Source organism: Miscanthus floridulus, chromosome 5 (assembly GCF_019320115.1).
Source record: "Miscanthus floridulus cultivar M001 chromosome 5, ASM1932011v1, whole genome shotgun sequence".
NCBI lineage: Eukaryota > Viridiplantae > Streptophyta > Magnoliopsida > Poales > Poaceae > Miscanthus > Miscanthus floridulus.
Window position 1 is genome coordinate 12,214,296 of NC_089584.1, and position 17,479 is coordinate 12,231,774.

At 38.9% G+C, this 17,479-nt stretch overlaps 1 protein-coding gene across 1 annotated transcript; it reads left to right on the plus strand.

Moving 5' to 3' along the window:
- Positions 1-147: 147 nt before the first annotated feature.
- Positions 148-14,070, plus strand: LOC136449520 (protein RST1). Its single transcript, XM_066449560.1, is given in 25 exon segments — positions 148-874; positions 1,258-1,341; positions 2,143-2,419; positions 3,135-3,385; positions 3,677-3,851; positions 3,938-4,128; positions 4,799-4,899; positions 5,804-5,879; positions 6,818-6,949; positions 7,030-7,111; positions 7,310-7,382; positions 7,510-7,678; positions 7,783-7,913; positions 7,990-8,078; positions 8,302-8,390; positions 8,503-8,715; positions 9,126-9,203; positions 9,446-9,628; positions 10,269-11,120; positions 11,193-11,492; positions 12,122-12,612; positions 12,614-12,758; positions 12,870-13,017; positions 13,156-13,277; positions 13,386-14,070. Coding segments are annotated over 25 exon segments (5,493 nt in total). The 5' UTR covers positions 148-196; the 3' UTR covers positions 13,749-14,070.
- Positions 14,071-17,479: the final 3,409 nt, after the last annotated feature.

The following is a 17,479-nucleotide window of genomic DNA, read 5'->3' on the forward strand; positions in this document are numbered from 1 at the left end:
CCGAGGTCCCCAATGCACTACTACTAGGCTAGAGATGTTGGGCTGGGATTTTTTTTTGAGGAAACATGTTGGGCTGGGATCCTAGTAGGGGATAAAGACACGGGCTCCCAAACAGGCCCAACGCTACAAAAACCAGCCCCCTTCTCTTCTCCTCTCCCAACTCTCAAGTGGCCACTGCCGTCTCCGGCCACCGCCCATGGCCATGGCTTCCTCCACCACCTCCAGCACGGCGGCGCTCTCCCGCCTCGTCGACCGCACCCGGGTCCCGGACCCCACACTGCAGCGCCATGCGGTTGCGGCCTTCTTCCGCCACCTCCTCTCCCTACCCGCGCCCCTCCCCGCGGCCGCTCACGACGCCGCCTCAGCCCTCCTCGCTTCGCCCCACCCTGCAGTCGCCGCGCACGCTGCGGCCTCGCTCGCCCGTCTCGCCGCCTCCCGCCCCGACCTCCTCCCCTCGGGCCTCGCCCTCCCGCTCCTCATCGCGCCCCTCGCGGCATCCCCGTCTCCCCGGCTCGCTTCCTGCCTCGTCAAGGCATTCTCCGCGCTCGCAGCCTGCGCCCTCCGCTCCGGCTCTCGCTTCCCGCCCCACGACCACCCCTTCGTCCAGGCGCTCGCGTCCGGGGCTGACGGCTCGCGCGCGGAGCTGACGCGGCAGGCAGCCAGGATGGTTGCCGAGGAGGTGGATTGGGTGGTCGGGTTTCTGAGGCCGTTCGTGATGTTCTCCGTGGTGAGGAAGGGGGACGCCACATTTGCGAGGGATTTGATCGGCGCACTGGCCGCAGCAGCCGTGGCGGCAGGGAAGGCTGGTGTCGCGATCCCGGTTCTGAAGATGCTCGAAGACAGCATGCTGCATTTCGGCCGCGGGGATGATCAGGTATTTGTGCGGTCTAATACTCAAAGGATGATATATGTTCTCTTACTCTCAGTGATGCTGTAGCTGCCAATGCTGCGAGCGGTTGTGCAAATAGGAGCCCACCGATGTGTATTATAATGTTTTGGACTAATCCTGACAGCAGTTTTGGTGTGCATTCCATCATGGAAGTGATGGCGTCATCAATGATTCCACTGTTATTGTCTAGTTCAGATTAGTTCATAGATCACATTGTAGTAGCAAGAAACAAAAAGTAGGAGAAAAAGTTGTAGGTTTGAGAAGCATATTATATATGTCATATCTGGAGATCTGTTACATTATGGTATGCTGTTCGCAATAAAATTATCTTCATCTGTGAATTTTAATTACTTATTATTTTTTTCCAGGAAGTGCGGCTATGGCTTAGTTCTGCGGAGTGCTTGGTTGATGCTTATGTGGTGCTACTGAGGAAGTTAGTTCATGCTCAAATGGTACGACTTTCTACCTTTCTCTTAATTTGTGCAATGAAAGATTGGAGTTACTAATGGCTGCGAATTAGCCAATGTGATGTTCGGATGATCTCTACACTAGGTTATTCTTCTTATTATGACCAGAAAATTTGTTTATGCTCTTAATCGAGATGATATCTGCTGGTATCTAGAACTTTTTAAATGGATTGAGGATGGCCATTAGTGGAATCTTTATCACTTGATGAAAATTTAATACTGTTGTGGAATCCAATTAATGGACTTATCCATTTGGGCTGGGTTTGTTACTTTGTTTGTACCTGATGCATTCTGTCGACATACATACCTATCAGTATATTTCTCCACTTGACTTATCATGATGTATGAAACAACAGCGTATAATTAAAAAAAATCATATGCAATATTTTCTGAAATTTGGTAGATTTGCGGTGTGTATACTCCTGTATGGTGTGATGTTATGGTGTTATTACATCATTTCTTTGGTGTGTGGACTATTCTGTAATTGTTATGAGCAGATTCCTTGCTTTAGAAGTACCCATCGTATAAATATTTCTGTGATGCATTAACAGTATACATTAGTTTTTCAGTTTTCTTGTAGATTTGTTTTGACATATGAACTTCTATGTTTTTGTTACTTAATTAGGTTGACTTGACATGTGAACTTCTCCCTTGTTTTATTACTCATTGATGAGGGGCAACTAATCGATGTTTGTTTTCTTGCGATTACTTGAATTCAAGTTCTTATATGATTGCTGTGCATCATATCATCTATATAACATACTGGTGACTTTCTTTGTTTAACAGCCAACATATGATGCTCAAGCAAGTAGTGCGACATTGATGGGAACACTCATATCACAGTGTTCATTTCATCAAAAGTTTCTGGGAATTGATTCAACAGTTTTTGGGTTATCAAAACATCTATTCTCAGTGCAAAGGGACCTTGGATTATGCTATCTACCTGAGATTTCTGTTGTCCTTAGCTCTCTTTCTTACTCTCTCACTGGGCTAGAGTTTGAACATGAACAGCTAGCTGGCTTGAAACTTCTGAGCTTTTTGATTGATTGGAAATATGAAAATGGTACGTTACCAAATATTTATAATCACAAGCCCTCTGTAAATTTCCAAAACCAACTGTTGGAGGGACTAGGAACTAGGTTCTCTTATTTTACCAATGTTCAGCTATTGTGTTTTGTTTCATATCAGTATCCTTCTTTAGAATGAAAAGTGAATTGGGAAGCACGGAATGGGTATCATCTTTCTCTTCTCTAAATTTGATGAGAATTTTGCTTTGCTTTTCATGTAATAGTCCTCATGGAGAAGGTTTGCAGCATACAAATCACTTGGGCTGAATAAAACCACCATTTTTAGGGCTATCTATCTATATTTTCAACGAAAACCCAAACCATGTTGCTCATATATTTGTCAGTTCATGTTTGCATGTACGTGTTTCTTGTGGGCTGGACAAAAATCAATGAAACTCAAAGTAAACTGGGTGCACAATGATATGATAGATAAGCTAGACAAACATGTCTCCAGAAATAAAAATAGCAAGATTACGGTTTTACTTGTTAGCAGTAAATTTTCAGATTTTTATGTCAAACATTGAAACATACCATGGCCATTAACATTTGGAAACAAAGGGCATATTTGAATACAGAGCTGGTGATGTTTAGTTCAATCCTTTTATAGGGTGTGTACAGTCAGTCTAACCTTACTTTTGTTACCATTGACATAGCATACAATGCTTGTTTATTGTTATCATTGGAAAGTTTCATATATGTGTATGGCTGCAGTGCGTGACAGTAAAGAACGAACACAACAGGTCAGTGTGGAGCTTCTTTGTGTTCTGGCAGTTATCAACCTTACCATTTCGCCATCCAAATCTGTGAAAGCAGTGGCTTATCATGTTCTGTCAAGGTTCAGCTTGTTTGTTTTAGACTTGCCGGCTTCTCATTCATCAGAGGAACAAGATATTTCAACCAGTTACCACATAAGCAAACCTGCACTTCTTCTTCCCAAACTTCTGCATCATCTATGGTCTAAGGTGATCTTTTTGTCCTTAGTCCATTGTGTCTGTGTTTTCCTGCATTTGTTGTGAGTTTGTTTTGGCATCACATTAGATGATAGTGATTACATGCGCGTTGGCAGTCCAATACTTTGCAGCCTTACTAATGATTGCAGATGGTGCTGTTGTATGATACCGTATGTTAATGTGGTTAACCCTGTTATACTTGTGTTGCTTTGACTTCCAGTCCATCCCCAGAAATCCTGTTTTGGATTTCTTGTGTAGTATGTACTCATATAAGTTTATCCAATTTCTGCTTCCTGTCCACAGCCATCTTCATCAGGCTTCACTTTTATGAAGTACACAGTTACCAAGGCTTCACCTGATTCTGGTCAGAGTGACTTGGAAACAAGTTATTGGACTCATCAAATAAATGCCTATCTGACAGTCCTTCGCAGAGAAAAGCATACATTAGATGCCTCGTCTTCAAAAAAGACATCTTCAGGTCGAGGTCTTGTGCTTTCTATAAGCTGCCTATCCATTTATCTTTATATGATCCTCTAACTTATTGCTCCATCTAATTTCCTGCAGTAGCCATATCATCTCTGATAAGCTCTGTAGCATCTGTTTTGGTAATGCATCCAAAACTTGGTACTTCTGCAGCAGAATCTTTGGCCATGCTTGGCGCATCAGACCCAAAGTTGGGTATGCCACTGTTTGTAGCTATCCTCTACTATAGCAAGATTCTATGCAGCAGCGGTAATTTTTCAACGGAAATCTCGGTGAGTAAGTTCATGTTTCTTCGATATTTGAATGCAAATAATAAGGAACCAAAGCGCACTAGGATGAGCTTCTAATAATCAAATCTAAACTGAAGGACACTAGTTAAAAAAAAAATAGATTTTCAATATCCATATTGTGGCCTTGCAAATTGAGAATCCATGTTTGTAAAGGAAATAGGATATGGACATCAGTTTGTAGAAGGGGTCACGATTACTTATTTCTATGAACCAGAAGTAGGAAAATTGAGAACTGCTAGTGCATACATACTTGTGATGGAGGAGGCTCTGGTGACATGAAAGGGTACCTAGGTTCAATCCCCTAGCGCTGCCTGGTGGCACCACATTGTTGGCAGCCCTCACCTCCACTAGGCCTAGCCTCTTCCCCACAACCGCCTCCTCACATTGTAGATTGTCCCAGCCATGTTGTCTCCAAGTTGAGCAATAGTTGCTTGTTCTCACTTCCATTAATCACTAGTGGCACAAGTGGTCGGGCATATTGAATTGTGGTTCCAGTTATCTGATATGTACCTAACTGCAAGTACTAATGCTGTTTTATTTTTTGGAACATGCTACATTTCTATTTTGCCTCAACTGCAAAAGCAACACAAACATCATCACATATTGCAAAAAGATTAGAGCATCTGACATTTGTTTCACATATGATTTGCAGCTCAGTTTGCTAGAGTCATTGCCGTCACTTGCTATACATGGTTTTGTTCTTCCACTAGCTCTGCAATGGATAGCGCCAATGCTTAAAAGGGACTCAAATTCGTAAGTTAAATGCACTAATCACAAGTGAGCCCAACTTCAGTTTCTTTTTGGGTTCTTTCTTATTTGCTTGGCCTAATGGCCTTAGTTGCCTTGTTCTGAGATATACTCTTATAGATTGCCTGGTCTTTGATTTCATTTCTCCCTTTATATTTGAACACGAATAAAATCTATCCCTTGATTTGGTACTGGAGAAAAAATAGAGTTCAGCATTCAGATATTATCAAAAACACATGAAGTGGACAATTTTTGAAAATTTAAGAACAAACAAGAGCCAATGTACATTGGTGCAGGGTTACATTTATTTTGTATGGAAAAGTATAACGTCTGTATTTCAATCACAGGTATAGATTTGTTTTTTTCTAAGAAAGTTTGCAGTGCTCTAATGTAGACCCTAAGAGTTTTCAGTATTCAGAAACTATCTACATTAAGACACAAAAATTTGTACAGAACTGTCTGTTGTTGGTGAAGACACAGGTTTGGGAGATTTTCTGTATTACTTAGGCAGTGCTAACCGCAGCTGCTCTTTGGTTCCATATATAGAACTAGAACTCTACTTTACAGCTAGAAAGCATAATAATCTACTAACAACTAAAGTGTTAAAGTAGAGATAAGATGCTATGACATAAGATTCTAACCACTACCACTTATCCTAGAATTGGAGCTCCAAGATATCAAGAACACAAGGCTTACTCTTTCACTGTCGACATATAAGATGAAAAAATTGCGAGTATTTGGCTGAATAATGTTTAGCTTATGGATGTTGCATTAATTCTGATCATCACATTTAGAAATAAGTATCAGTTTATATTACTGCAGATGTTTTGTTTTTTTATTGTAAATAAAGTTAGGGGACAAATATTGTATTACTTGATTGCTATTCTTATATTACATGAGTTTTGTGCAGGGTTCTGTATGCTATAGCTGTTCGATTACTCTGCAAGATATGGGCTATAACTGATTGGGCATTTCCAAACTTACAAGTAAGAATGCATTTTCAATTGAATGTTAAAACATTGTTTTTCTAATGCTGAGTACAAAAACTAAGTGAACTGTTAAAATGTTTGTTCCAAAACTATCTATGATCTGTTATGTTGAAAAAATTGTTCATTTGTTTTCAAACATGATGTACTTTATAAGAAGATAATCATGCCGTCTCTCACTAGAGTTTGCTATGTACTCCATTCCACAACATAAGTTGAAAGTTTACACCTTGCATTAAAGGCATTGGTTGAAACCCACTGTAGAGAGACCAAGGAGGCACCAAAATCAATATGTAGGCCATGGACCTTGCATACCCCTTTTGAGTGACGTGCTACAACAGTACAACTACTCTCATTCACATCATTAAAATATGGAAGCGAGTTACAATGACTGCACTTTTGATATCCTTGGTGAACTTATGCTGTGAATCAATGTATACCAATTAAAGACTTGCATTTTGAAATGGAGAGAGTTAAGTGGTCGAGGCCTTTACCAGTCTGTCTTCTTTTTTTCTTGTATATGCAGGAGAGCTGCGTATCATATCAATAATTAAGAACTAGTCTGTCCTCACGGGGCTTACATTTTTTCAGTATAGCTCTTTGTTATCATAGATTAAATTTGAGTGATCTTTTTCATATACGAGATTTTTGAGTGAAAACTGAAAACCGTATGATTCTATTTATATTAAATAGAAGTATACCAGATTTTTAGTTAGTTGTTATTGTTGGTATACCAGATTAAATTTGAGCATGACTTCCAGTGATGTTTACTAACTATTATTGATGGTGAAACCACTGTCACAATATTTGAAGTCAGGGTTTTCATGTAACTCTACTGAAAAGTGGAAATCGTCAATATGATAGTTGCTAATTTCTGACTTTTAAGTTTTCCTGGAAAATTGTTACAAAATTGCTACTAACTTTGCCTTCTAACATAGGTAGTTCTGGATCCTGAGAATTTTTCCAATTTCATCTCTGACAGAGAGATCTCTGCAAGTATTGCCACATCAATACGCGATGTTTGCAAGCAGAACCCAGATAGAGGTGTTGATCTAATATTATCTGTCTCTGTGAGTGTTTTCTCTCTATTTTTTTCTGACCTCTATTGTTTAATTGGTCTGCTTTCTAACATGTAGTCAAATACCTTTAGTTTTGTATTGAGAGTCGTGATTCTGTGGTTCAAGCTCTTGGCCTGGAGAGCCTCTCGTACCTTTGTGAAGCAGATGTGGTTGGTAGGTTCAACTTTCTGATTTCCATTAACCTAATTACATAGTTCTGAGCCTACATTTCAACAAATTAGTAAGCTACTGCAAGTATAAATTACAATGTTATAAGAAGCCATGTGTTCTGAAAATTAGCAAGGGAGTAATTTTTGTGTAAGAAGTCATATTTGCTGGACCTCGCACCTGAAGTTAGCTCCTCACTTGTAGATTTCTACACAGCGTGGAAAGTTATATCAAAGCAGGTGCTTGATTATTACGTTGAGCCTGCTGTTGCTCACAGGTAACAATGCTGACAAACATTTCACTGAATACATAGATGTGTCTGGTCTGGTGGACTGGTACCGACACTGTTCAGTTGTGCATTGATATTTGCTTCTCACTCTATGTTTTCTTGTTGCTTTTTGCAGTTTGTGTGTTCTGTTGAGGTGCGGAGCAATGGATGCTGAAGCATATTCTGGAATATCTAGTAACCTGATAAGAACATTGTGGAGAATTGGAACATCCAAGAAAAATAATCCCGAACCTCTCTGGGATAAAGCAAGAGGAACTGCTTTTCACTCCTTGTCCAACTACAAGGTTATACTATGATTCTTTGTTCTATGTTATGTGTTTAACTGCTAATTTTTTGTTGAATTCCTATTTCAAATTTTCATGTTTTTTTAACAATGGGTGCTTTACAGGTCTCACTTATTCAAGATGCTATTCCTGATTTCTGGAAACTAAACTATGAGTTCTTTACGAATGAACATAATTTGGCAGTTCTCAAGGCCATGGAGCACCTTCAAGATGAGATCATCAAATATGAGCACATGTTAGTATATTTATTGTCGTTCTTCTGAATTCAGATGCTTAGTGACACTCTTAACTAATGAACCCTGTTCACATAGAAATCGTCGTCGAGTGACTACCGATAAAAGAGCTGCAGTGCATAAATTTGAGAAGCTACTGGAGGTTTTCCCTCAGGCCGTATTTAAAGGTAAGCTAGTGATCTAGTTGGACACTTAGTTGATGACTGGAGTGTTGAATACTTGAATGCATTCTATTTTGTCCATTCATATGTCAGAGCAAATACTTGAGCCTTTTCTATCCTATATGTATTCTATATGAGGAATGCATAGTTTGTTCTGTTCTGTCTTTAAAAGAATATGGTGTCAGTTTCATCTTTTAGATTCCATTTGACTATTGCTTTCGAATTGCAGGGATGTTATCTCATCATCAGTTGCCTGGTGCTGCTCTTTTAACTCTCAATTTTACTCCAAAGGACATACTTAATGAAGGGAAACCTAAGGTTATAATTCTTTAATGACAGTTGATGCTATTTTATCTTAGTCACCACTCATTGGAAAAGCTGAATCCTTCTCATGGTATATGTTATTTGTGTTTCCTGATCTCATTCGCAGGATTTGCCTAGAGTTCATTCTGCTTTTGAGCAAGCTTTTGTGGAAATTGCTGAATCTATGTATATGTCAAGAAACATAGCGGTAGCTCTTCTTGCCTTGCAGTCATGGAAATCATTTGTTTCCAACTGGATGCAAGCAGTTTTGGCATTGCTTGACATTAAAGAGCCGTCGAAGTTGAACAAAGCAATGAAAGCCGCTAATGATATATTTAAGGTTTATATTTATATCTTTAGCGTATTCCTTGTTTCCTTTGTATCTGTTTGTTCCACTCTCAGTGATAGTACTCTTATTGAAACAACAGTTTCTAGGTTTGATGTGTATCAGCTGTCTTGTTACAGGAGCACAGTTTCAAGGTGTATACTGTGCCTCATAGTTTTCAAAAGAACTGATACTTTTTAATAATCTAATTTTCAAGGTGCTGAACTGAAAGAATTATGGACACCTGAGTATTTTTTATTGTGACATGGGACAAATATTATTGTGTATGATGATTTGGTTTATTTAGCACATACTTGATTGTGCTCCTTTATCCTTCCTTTTTGCGCTTGTCCCCTGCACTAACTTCATTAATCCTTACCATGCTAACGCTAAATTTCCATATGTTTTCCTATTTGTGATTGCAGATTCTGTGCGATCAAGTTCCAGTATCTACTCCTCAAGTTGCAGTTAACATATCTCTTGTTATTGGAGCACTGTGCTTGGTAAGGGGTCTTTATTCACATTTTATTAATTCCTAAGTATATACAGATTCTATGGTATGAAGTATGATATAATTGATTTTTCCGCCTATTGTTTTACCAATTCTCTCCTTCCACCTGTGAACACATTTCAAGTATCTTTTCCTTGTCTCTAGCCCATAAGCTCTGATGTATTCTTATGATTTTACCGGTGGTTGAGGGATGTTTTACTAATTTTGATTTATTCGATGTTATCTTATTTCTAGATTGTTCCACCAACTGCTCATTTGGTAGTATCTTCGGCATCAGATTTTCTTTTAAAATGGTTGCTTCAATACGAGCATGAGCACCAGCAATGGTCAGCAGCTCTCTCTCTTGGACTAATATTCAATTGTTTTCATCCTACGGACAAAAAGAGCAGACTTCAGGTTATTAATGGGTTTCTTGAGGTATCAAATGTCGTCTCCACTCATATTGCATTTCTTTTTTTTTTCTAGAAAGTGATGGATTGCTAGATGCCTAGATGTTAGCAATCTGTTGCTCCATGTTCAGCGCCTTAACATACTTGCAATAACCTCATAGGCCGTGTGACACCATATCATAATTATAAAATATGGGAGATCATGGAGATACCACTGCTATCTATGTTGTAGCCTTGTAGGCTCGTAGTAACTAGTCGCTCTCCTACTGTCGTGTACTCCTGTGTCACTGTGCGTAATGATTGGTATACCGAACCAGATCAGAATTCAAGGTGACTGGATCATTAGGATCTTATTATGCCTTGCTTCATGCCTCATCCCAGAGAAACAGTGTTCATGATGCTGGAAGCTGGAGCAGGACCAGTCCATGTTGCAATTGGCTACGGCTGCTGGCAGCTTAATTTCAAATACAATTTCTCCTTATTCAATGAATGCTACACAGTGTAGCCGCACCCATTCATGAAATTTTTCATCTTCTACATTTTGTGCTTGTTGGGTATGATATGCAAACTAATGTATAGTTGTTTGGATGATACATTCAGGATACTTCGAAGTTTAAACTTATGTGGTGTATACTTTCTCATTATGTCTTATGCCTTTGCACATTTAGGTTATCTCAAAAACTGAAAGCTGTCTTGTAAAAGGAGCTTGTGGACTGGCATTAGGCTATGCTTGCCATGGTATTTTGACAAGAGCACATAATGCTACTGATTCAGAAGTAGAGGCTATTACACAACTCAATGAGCGTGCATCAGTTGAGGATATTCTTCATGCTTTGGTTACTTCGTTAATTCAGCTATGTCCATCCTCATGCTATTCTCTGAAGAAGCTTAGTATATATGGAATATCCTCCATGGGAGGGATGGAAGAAAATATTCATAGCTTCAGCGATGATCCTTGGGCTGTCGCTGGGCTTGTTATTGGTCTGGGAAACTCTGTTGTTGCTCTGTATAGACTTGGAGCTTATGAAGCAGTTACTGAAGTCAAGGGCATATTGATATCATGGATACCAAATGTTGATTCGAACTCTGCATTATTTGATGAAATAGATTCAATATCACTATGTATGGGTTCATGTCTTGCTCTTCCATCTGTCGTGGTTTTTTGCCAAAAAGTGGAGCTGTTGAATGAAGACTTGGATGCATTGTTCAATCGCTACACTTCTTTAGCTTCTGAGCTCCTGAGCCTGAATAAATCTGGGATTATCTTTCAGAATTTGTTGATGGCAATCTGTATTGGTGCTGGATCTTTCCTGTCTTCTATATTGGATGATGGGGTGCATGCTATGGAATTTAATGGTGTTAAAAGCCTTCTGGACACTCTCAGACATATATATACCCACCCCTTTCCTCCCCTTGTTCATTTGGGAGGCATGTTTGGTGTAGTCAACGCTTTTGGTGCTGGCGCAGGGGATCTTACTGGGGTGTTTTCAAAGCCTATGACTTCTCAAATCAAACATGAGGTCTCCTTCATACATCTTAACACTTAATGTTCTATAAAACTGTTTGAATAATCTATTTAGCTGTGTGCACAGGAGTCATCTTTTGTGAGAGGTCCATTACTGACAAGCCCTGTTGGTGAGACTCTGTCAACATCAATGATTCAGGAAATATTTTTTCTTGCTAAGGATGCTAAGGATAAGCACATACGAGATTATGCTGCATGGGCTATTTCATTTCTCAGAAGCAGGTGGTCAAAGAATCAGAATCAGATTCTTTATGAGGACAATGGTTCTAATAGAAGTTCTGGTGATCGTGATCAAGCTTCAAGTTTTTCTGAACAAAGCTTAGTTTGGAACTTAAGTCTCTGGTTGAGTGATCTAAAATTTGAAAAGGTCTGATCTGAATCCTTAAAAGAATGACTAATGCTCTCATCTGTTAAAATATGTAGCTTAGCTTTTGTATGTCAAATGTACATATTTGTTTCAAGGTACATATTTTTTTTTAAAAAGATTTCTTTTATTCGCCATAGATGAACTAAGCTATGCACATTTACATGATGAATTGTATATTTAAGAACCTAAGTTAGTATATGAATGCGTATCATTATTTTCTGACCTAGGCATAAATGCCAAACTTAAAATACGAAGCAAACTACGAGCTGTGCTTCTTATCAATCTTCTCATGCTTCTTCCTGACACTTTGGTTGCATGCCTTTTACTGCTGCAGTGGGTAAACCGACGTTTTACTTGCAAAGAATCTCTACTAATGCATACTCATTTGTCTATATACATTATTTCATTGGATTTGATGCAAAGGTTAATATTGTCTATAGCCTGAAAAATGTTGCAAGTCATAACTGCATAAGACAGTTGTAGACATTAGTTTTAGTGTGGCTATTAAGTTATGACTAGTTACATTTTTTTCACTACAGGTCGGTATCACTTTTAATTTTGTTGGGTTGGATAAGAAAATCATATTTCATTTTTTTTTCTATTGACTTCTGTCATTTTATTATCTACAGTCTGGTGATGTGGTGCCAATAAGTACAGTTGGAACAGTTTTAAAATGCCTTTCCAGAGCTCCTCGATTGCCAACTACAGACTGGGGAGCTATTGTACGGCGGTGCATTAAAGTTGAGGCGCAGATTCCTCATAAGTTAACCAATCAGGAAGATCCTAAGTTACTAAAGGAAGCATGCTTATATTTGACTCTAGCTCATGCTGCTCACATAAGTCCCCTTCTGCAGTTTTTGGATGATCTGACTGACATACTCAGATTCCAGAGATTAGATATAAATGTTCAGTCTATTTTGCTCCAACATTTGTCACACCTAATGAAGCTCTTCTCTGATTCAAGATTGGATAAACTTTATGAGGATTTTACTGAATACTTGTATTCCCCCACCTCTTCATACTTGAATTACTCATCTGAACAGAGAAGCATGCTAAGAATGTCGTTCTGGGAAGGCATTTATATGTGCCTGGTGGAGGTTTCTGAAGAATCTGGTGGTTTTTTCATTCATTAAAAAATGCATTGAGTGCTTGTTGCCTCTTTTGACACTCCACAGTGATGGTCAACCTGAATTCATGAAAGAGTGGTCTGCTGCTATCAGGTGTCTTGCCAACGCCCAGAAAAATTGGCTGGATGATATGCTGCAGGTTCTCAACAGCACAGATCTGTTCTTTATGAACCATTCTCCGTGAATGGTATATTTTATTTTAGTAGGTTTTTCTTGCGTTTCACAGTTCTATGTTAACCTTTCCTTTCAGATTCGCAATACTGCCTTAGTCAATGAAGAAGGACATGTTGATGTGGCAAAAAAGATTATCCTCAGAGCAAGATTGTGTGCAACTGGTTGTGGTTCAGCACATGAGCTGGGAAATATAAAGACGGCAATATTGTGTACAAAAGCTGATGGTAACTGCATTCCTTTTGCTGTGGTTTATGGATGCCTTCGATTTTCCATTGAATTCTGTTATCTTTTCTCACCCATCCTACAATAGTTGTAGGCGATCTATATATTATTTTGAAAAGCTAATGAATATGCTATTTAAGGTGTCTGGTGGAGTGTCCTTGTAGAGATCACTGGAGCCTTAAACTCAGCCGAAAACAGCATCAAAAGGCAGTGGCTTCTGGATGCATTAGACATTGGCTGTGTTACAGCTCATCCCTCAACGGTAATTATTGAAGATGCTATGTTGGAATGTGTGGATGGGTGCTTATTCTCAAAAGTTGCTTCCCTGCAAAAACAAACATTCTTAAAATTTCTCGTTCTAATATTTCAGGTGCTGCGTTTTGTTGGCTTGTTATGTGGTAGCTGCTGCATCTATATGCCGCTTCTCGTTGTTAATTCGATAAATGTACTGAGTGACTTGCCTGTCACCCTGCCTTCCTTTCTCTCCACCAGCGTTTCGGATGATTTCAGGAACTCTGTGGCAGACAGGCTATGGTTGTTGACCACTAACATCTATACTTGGGCTGAAGAATTGGCTCACGGACACAGCCAACCTGTACATGATCATATTCATAGAAGTGAAGCTGAGATTGCGACTTTTTTGGCCAATATTCTGCGCTCTACATGCATTGCAGTCGGGGACTACCTACCTGTTGATAAGCAGCTAAAGCTTGCAAATCTTGAGGCGCTCTAATTAAAGGGAGACGTGTTTCCTTTTCTATTTTGTGTACAGTATGAGTCATGTTTCAATAGTTGATGTCCCTGCTGACAATTCAGCAATGTTTTTTTTTCATGTATATAATTAGTTTAACTATCTCACCTTATGCACTAAAAAAAATCTATTGTTCAAAGATTGAAGTATGACCTATGAAATAATATTGTTTTGTACACTATGTCATACTGTCACTGAACAATTTAAGAGCAGTTTACTGATGCCTTACAATTTGATGGGAGCAAACTTTTGAGGTAGTAAGAGAGTTTATCAGACTATAATAGCTGAGATGTAAAGGCTCCCATGCAGTTGACTTGGATTATGCCATAACATAAATGAGTCCAGTCGCAATATTACATTTGCCTTGAGCTCAGAGATCCTGTTTTCTGCATCTTTCCAGAACAATGTTTCTCTAATTGTGTTGCATTAATACGATACAGGGTGTCTTGCGTTCAGAGTCAGGATCGGAACTGAACTTGCTTACCCTTCTGTCGAAGAAAATTGTCATTGTGAAGTGCAATGTGCATCCCAATTTTTGGTAATCCAGCTGCTCTAGAGGTGGTCAAATTTCAAATGAAACCACCTGCACTTGAAAGGTTGGTTAGGGTAATATCTTTAATCTTCTTAATTAAATTGGTGAATACATCTTCAGGTGCACGCTCTAACCAATTCTTGCTTAAGTCACAATCCGATTATATTATAGAAATGTTCCACACAAAAAGCCGTCACTAATAATGATTCTCATTCTCTCACAAAGAAGCCCATAAGCATCGTATTTGATTCTTCAATTCCCACATACTGTTTCCTTAAAGCTTCTTTGACTGACTTTTTTGGGTGGGACCTTATCATAAGAACTTATCGGTATTTCTAAAAATAGAAAAGAAACTAAACGGAGAATGTCTAGAAGACTTCTTTAAATATATATCAATTGGCTTTTCCTTGATAGTGTCTCATTGACAAGTTGCATGGGGAAGCTAGCCCTGCTCTGCCTACAACTTAAAAAAAAACTTCATCAAGAAAAGGTACTCTGTTATGCACTTCTTTGGGCTGATTTTCGGCCTGTTCGTTTGTTGGTTTCAGCCAGCCCAAATCAGCCAGCCAACAGTGTTTTTTTATCACAACAAACCAACACCAGCTAGCCTAAATCAGCCCAGAAACCAACCGACGAACAGGCCGAAAATGAAAACCGGAACCGGAAAATTTCTATTTCGTCCTGGAAAGTAAAAAAATAAACCGAATAGACAATGTCAAATCCAAGGTATAGATAGATGTGGCTGGATGTCACTTTTGGACATAGGTAGCTTCCATCTTGCCCACATAGATGGAAAGCTAACGGAATCAATATCTAGTATTCTAGTCCCATAGCGGTTGTTGATATAGTAGTGTGCCCTTCCAGTCACCCAAGGGGCTTTAACAAATTAGTATGGCTAAACCTCATATGCTTTCTCCTAGATTCTCCTATCGTGATCAATCCCCCCTAATATATTGCGACCAAGATATGCTGGCACCCGCGGCTACCTGCACTCATCTCTCTGAAGCTGTTCCAATATGAAAGAACTAACTGGATGTGTCCAGAAACCTTGCTTGGTTACACTACTTTCGAGTATGATATTTTCTTGATGTAGTACGTCTAATTAACGGATTCTGCCAAACATTCTAATTATCAAAGCCATGTCCTTTCGCTTTCACTTTATTTTATCCTCCAAGTATTACATTACATGGACCAATCATAGCACCTGGCCCCAGAGCGCAACCAATCACATGGACATGGCTGCTAGATCACTTCAAGGCTCAATAGTTTATCCTTGTGTGGCTGTCAAGGTTTTTGGGGGGATTTATACAAACTGTGCTAATGGTGGTCATGAGTTGCAGAAAATATTTTTCATATTAAAGGGGATCGAGTTTATTGAGGTAAATGATTTGTGTGTAATTTTGTTTGCTGAAATAAAATTCAAGGATGCATGGTAATATGAATAAGGATAAAAATAGAGACAGGGATCTTTTTTTTTTTTTTGAAAAACTGAGACAGACAGGATTCTCTAGCTAGAGGTACGGTTCCATGCACGCCCGTGCACAACCACTCCACCCCGCCCCACCCTGTACGCCCCTAGTGACCAGAATTCAAAGGGACTGTTCCCTCCTACAGTGCAAGTGTAACCTTGAATCTGTACCACAAGGACCCATCAGCTCAGCTCACCACAACCCTCCCTCCCACACAGCCATAGCCCATAGATATGTATGCATCAGCTTTCACAATTCACACGCTAGCTAGTTGGTACTACTTTTCATGAATGCATCACCTCCCCCTCCCTTTCTCTCTCTTTCCTTTTTCTTTTTTCTTTTTTTTTATAAAAACTAATCTATTTGTAGATTGAAGGGAGCCTTGTTCCAACTTAGCATTAAGCTTCCGGATTAGTTCAAACTGTCACAACTCTCTTTTCTTTTATTTTTTTAAAACTAAGCTACTTGTAGATTGAAGGGAGTCTTGTTCCCAACTTATTGAGCTTCATTAAGGATTAGCTCAATCTTTTAACCTATATATATATATATATATATATATATATATATATATATATATATATATATATATATATATATATTGTAGTTGGCTACAAAATAACTTATTCTGTAGCCACTTTGAGTTACGATAATTAATATATTAATTTACGAGATTATAGTAACTCCATACTAAGTGATTTACTGTAACGTTATGGTAAATATATCCATATGTTATAGTAACCTAACTATTGTAAATATGTATTGACATTGTCGTAAATTAATATATAAAATTATCGTAAATAGAGGTGGCTATGGAATAATTTATTTTATAGCTGGCTACTTAATATACTCTCCATATATATATATATATATATATATATATATATATATATATATATATATATCAACTAAGTATATGGATAGAATATTTTTTAAAAACAAGAAATTAAGATTATTTTTCTCTATATAAAGCCGGAGTCCTCCACCCTATTTCTTTTCAAAGGATCGGAACTGACTCATAAAAAAGCCGAGCCACACATTTTTTTTAAAAAAAAGGGGTGAGCCATCCCAAACATGCCTATGGGCTATGATGCCACGGTCTGGCAAGCTACAGACAACTACTAGCTGCTGTTGCCACTGAAAGATTTGCGATTTTGTTGGCGACGACTGACGAGCGTGAGTTTTTAGCACTTGGATGCTGAGCTCCGCTCCGTTGAACGGGTTTGACTTATAAATTATGATTAAAAATATCGTGAATTAATTTAATGTAAAAGAAAAATATTACTAATTAACTAAAAAAATATGATTTATAAGTTAAACAAACCCATACGAAGAGGTAGGTTGAGGATGCCGCTCAAAAGGACAGGCAGGCATGCTAGGTCGTGAACCTGGGAAAGGCTGCAGCCATGCATGCATATGCAGACACGAAGCGTAGGGACTAGCTAGCCCTAGCTTAGCTCAGTACCCTCTGCCTCTCTTCTCGATCGGCCCCCTCCCTGGCTTCCTTAGCTAGGTCAAACGATTTGATGTCTGTGGATTTCAGGATCGAATTAATGTTGGTGTACTAGGATAGTGGCTTGCACACGATCCTGTGTGTTCTTACGGGGGATCTTATGAGAAGATCTGTTGGCCTTTTGTAAGTTGCATTTTTTTTCTTAATATAATAATCTTTACGGTGGTAAAGATTTAGTTACGTCTTGTTTTGGTTCCACCTC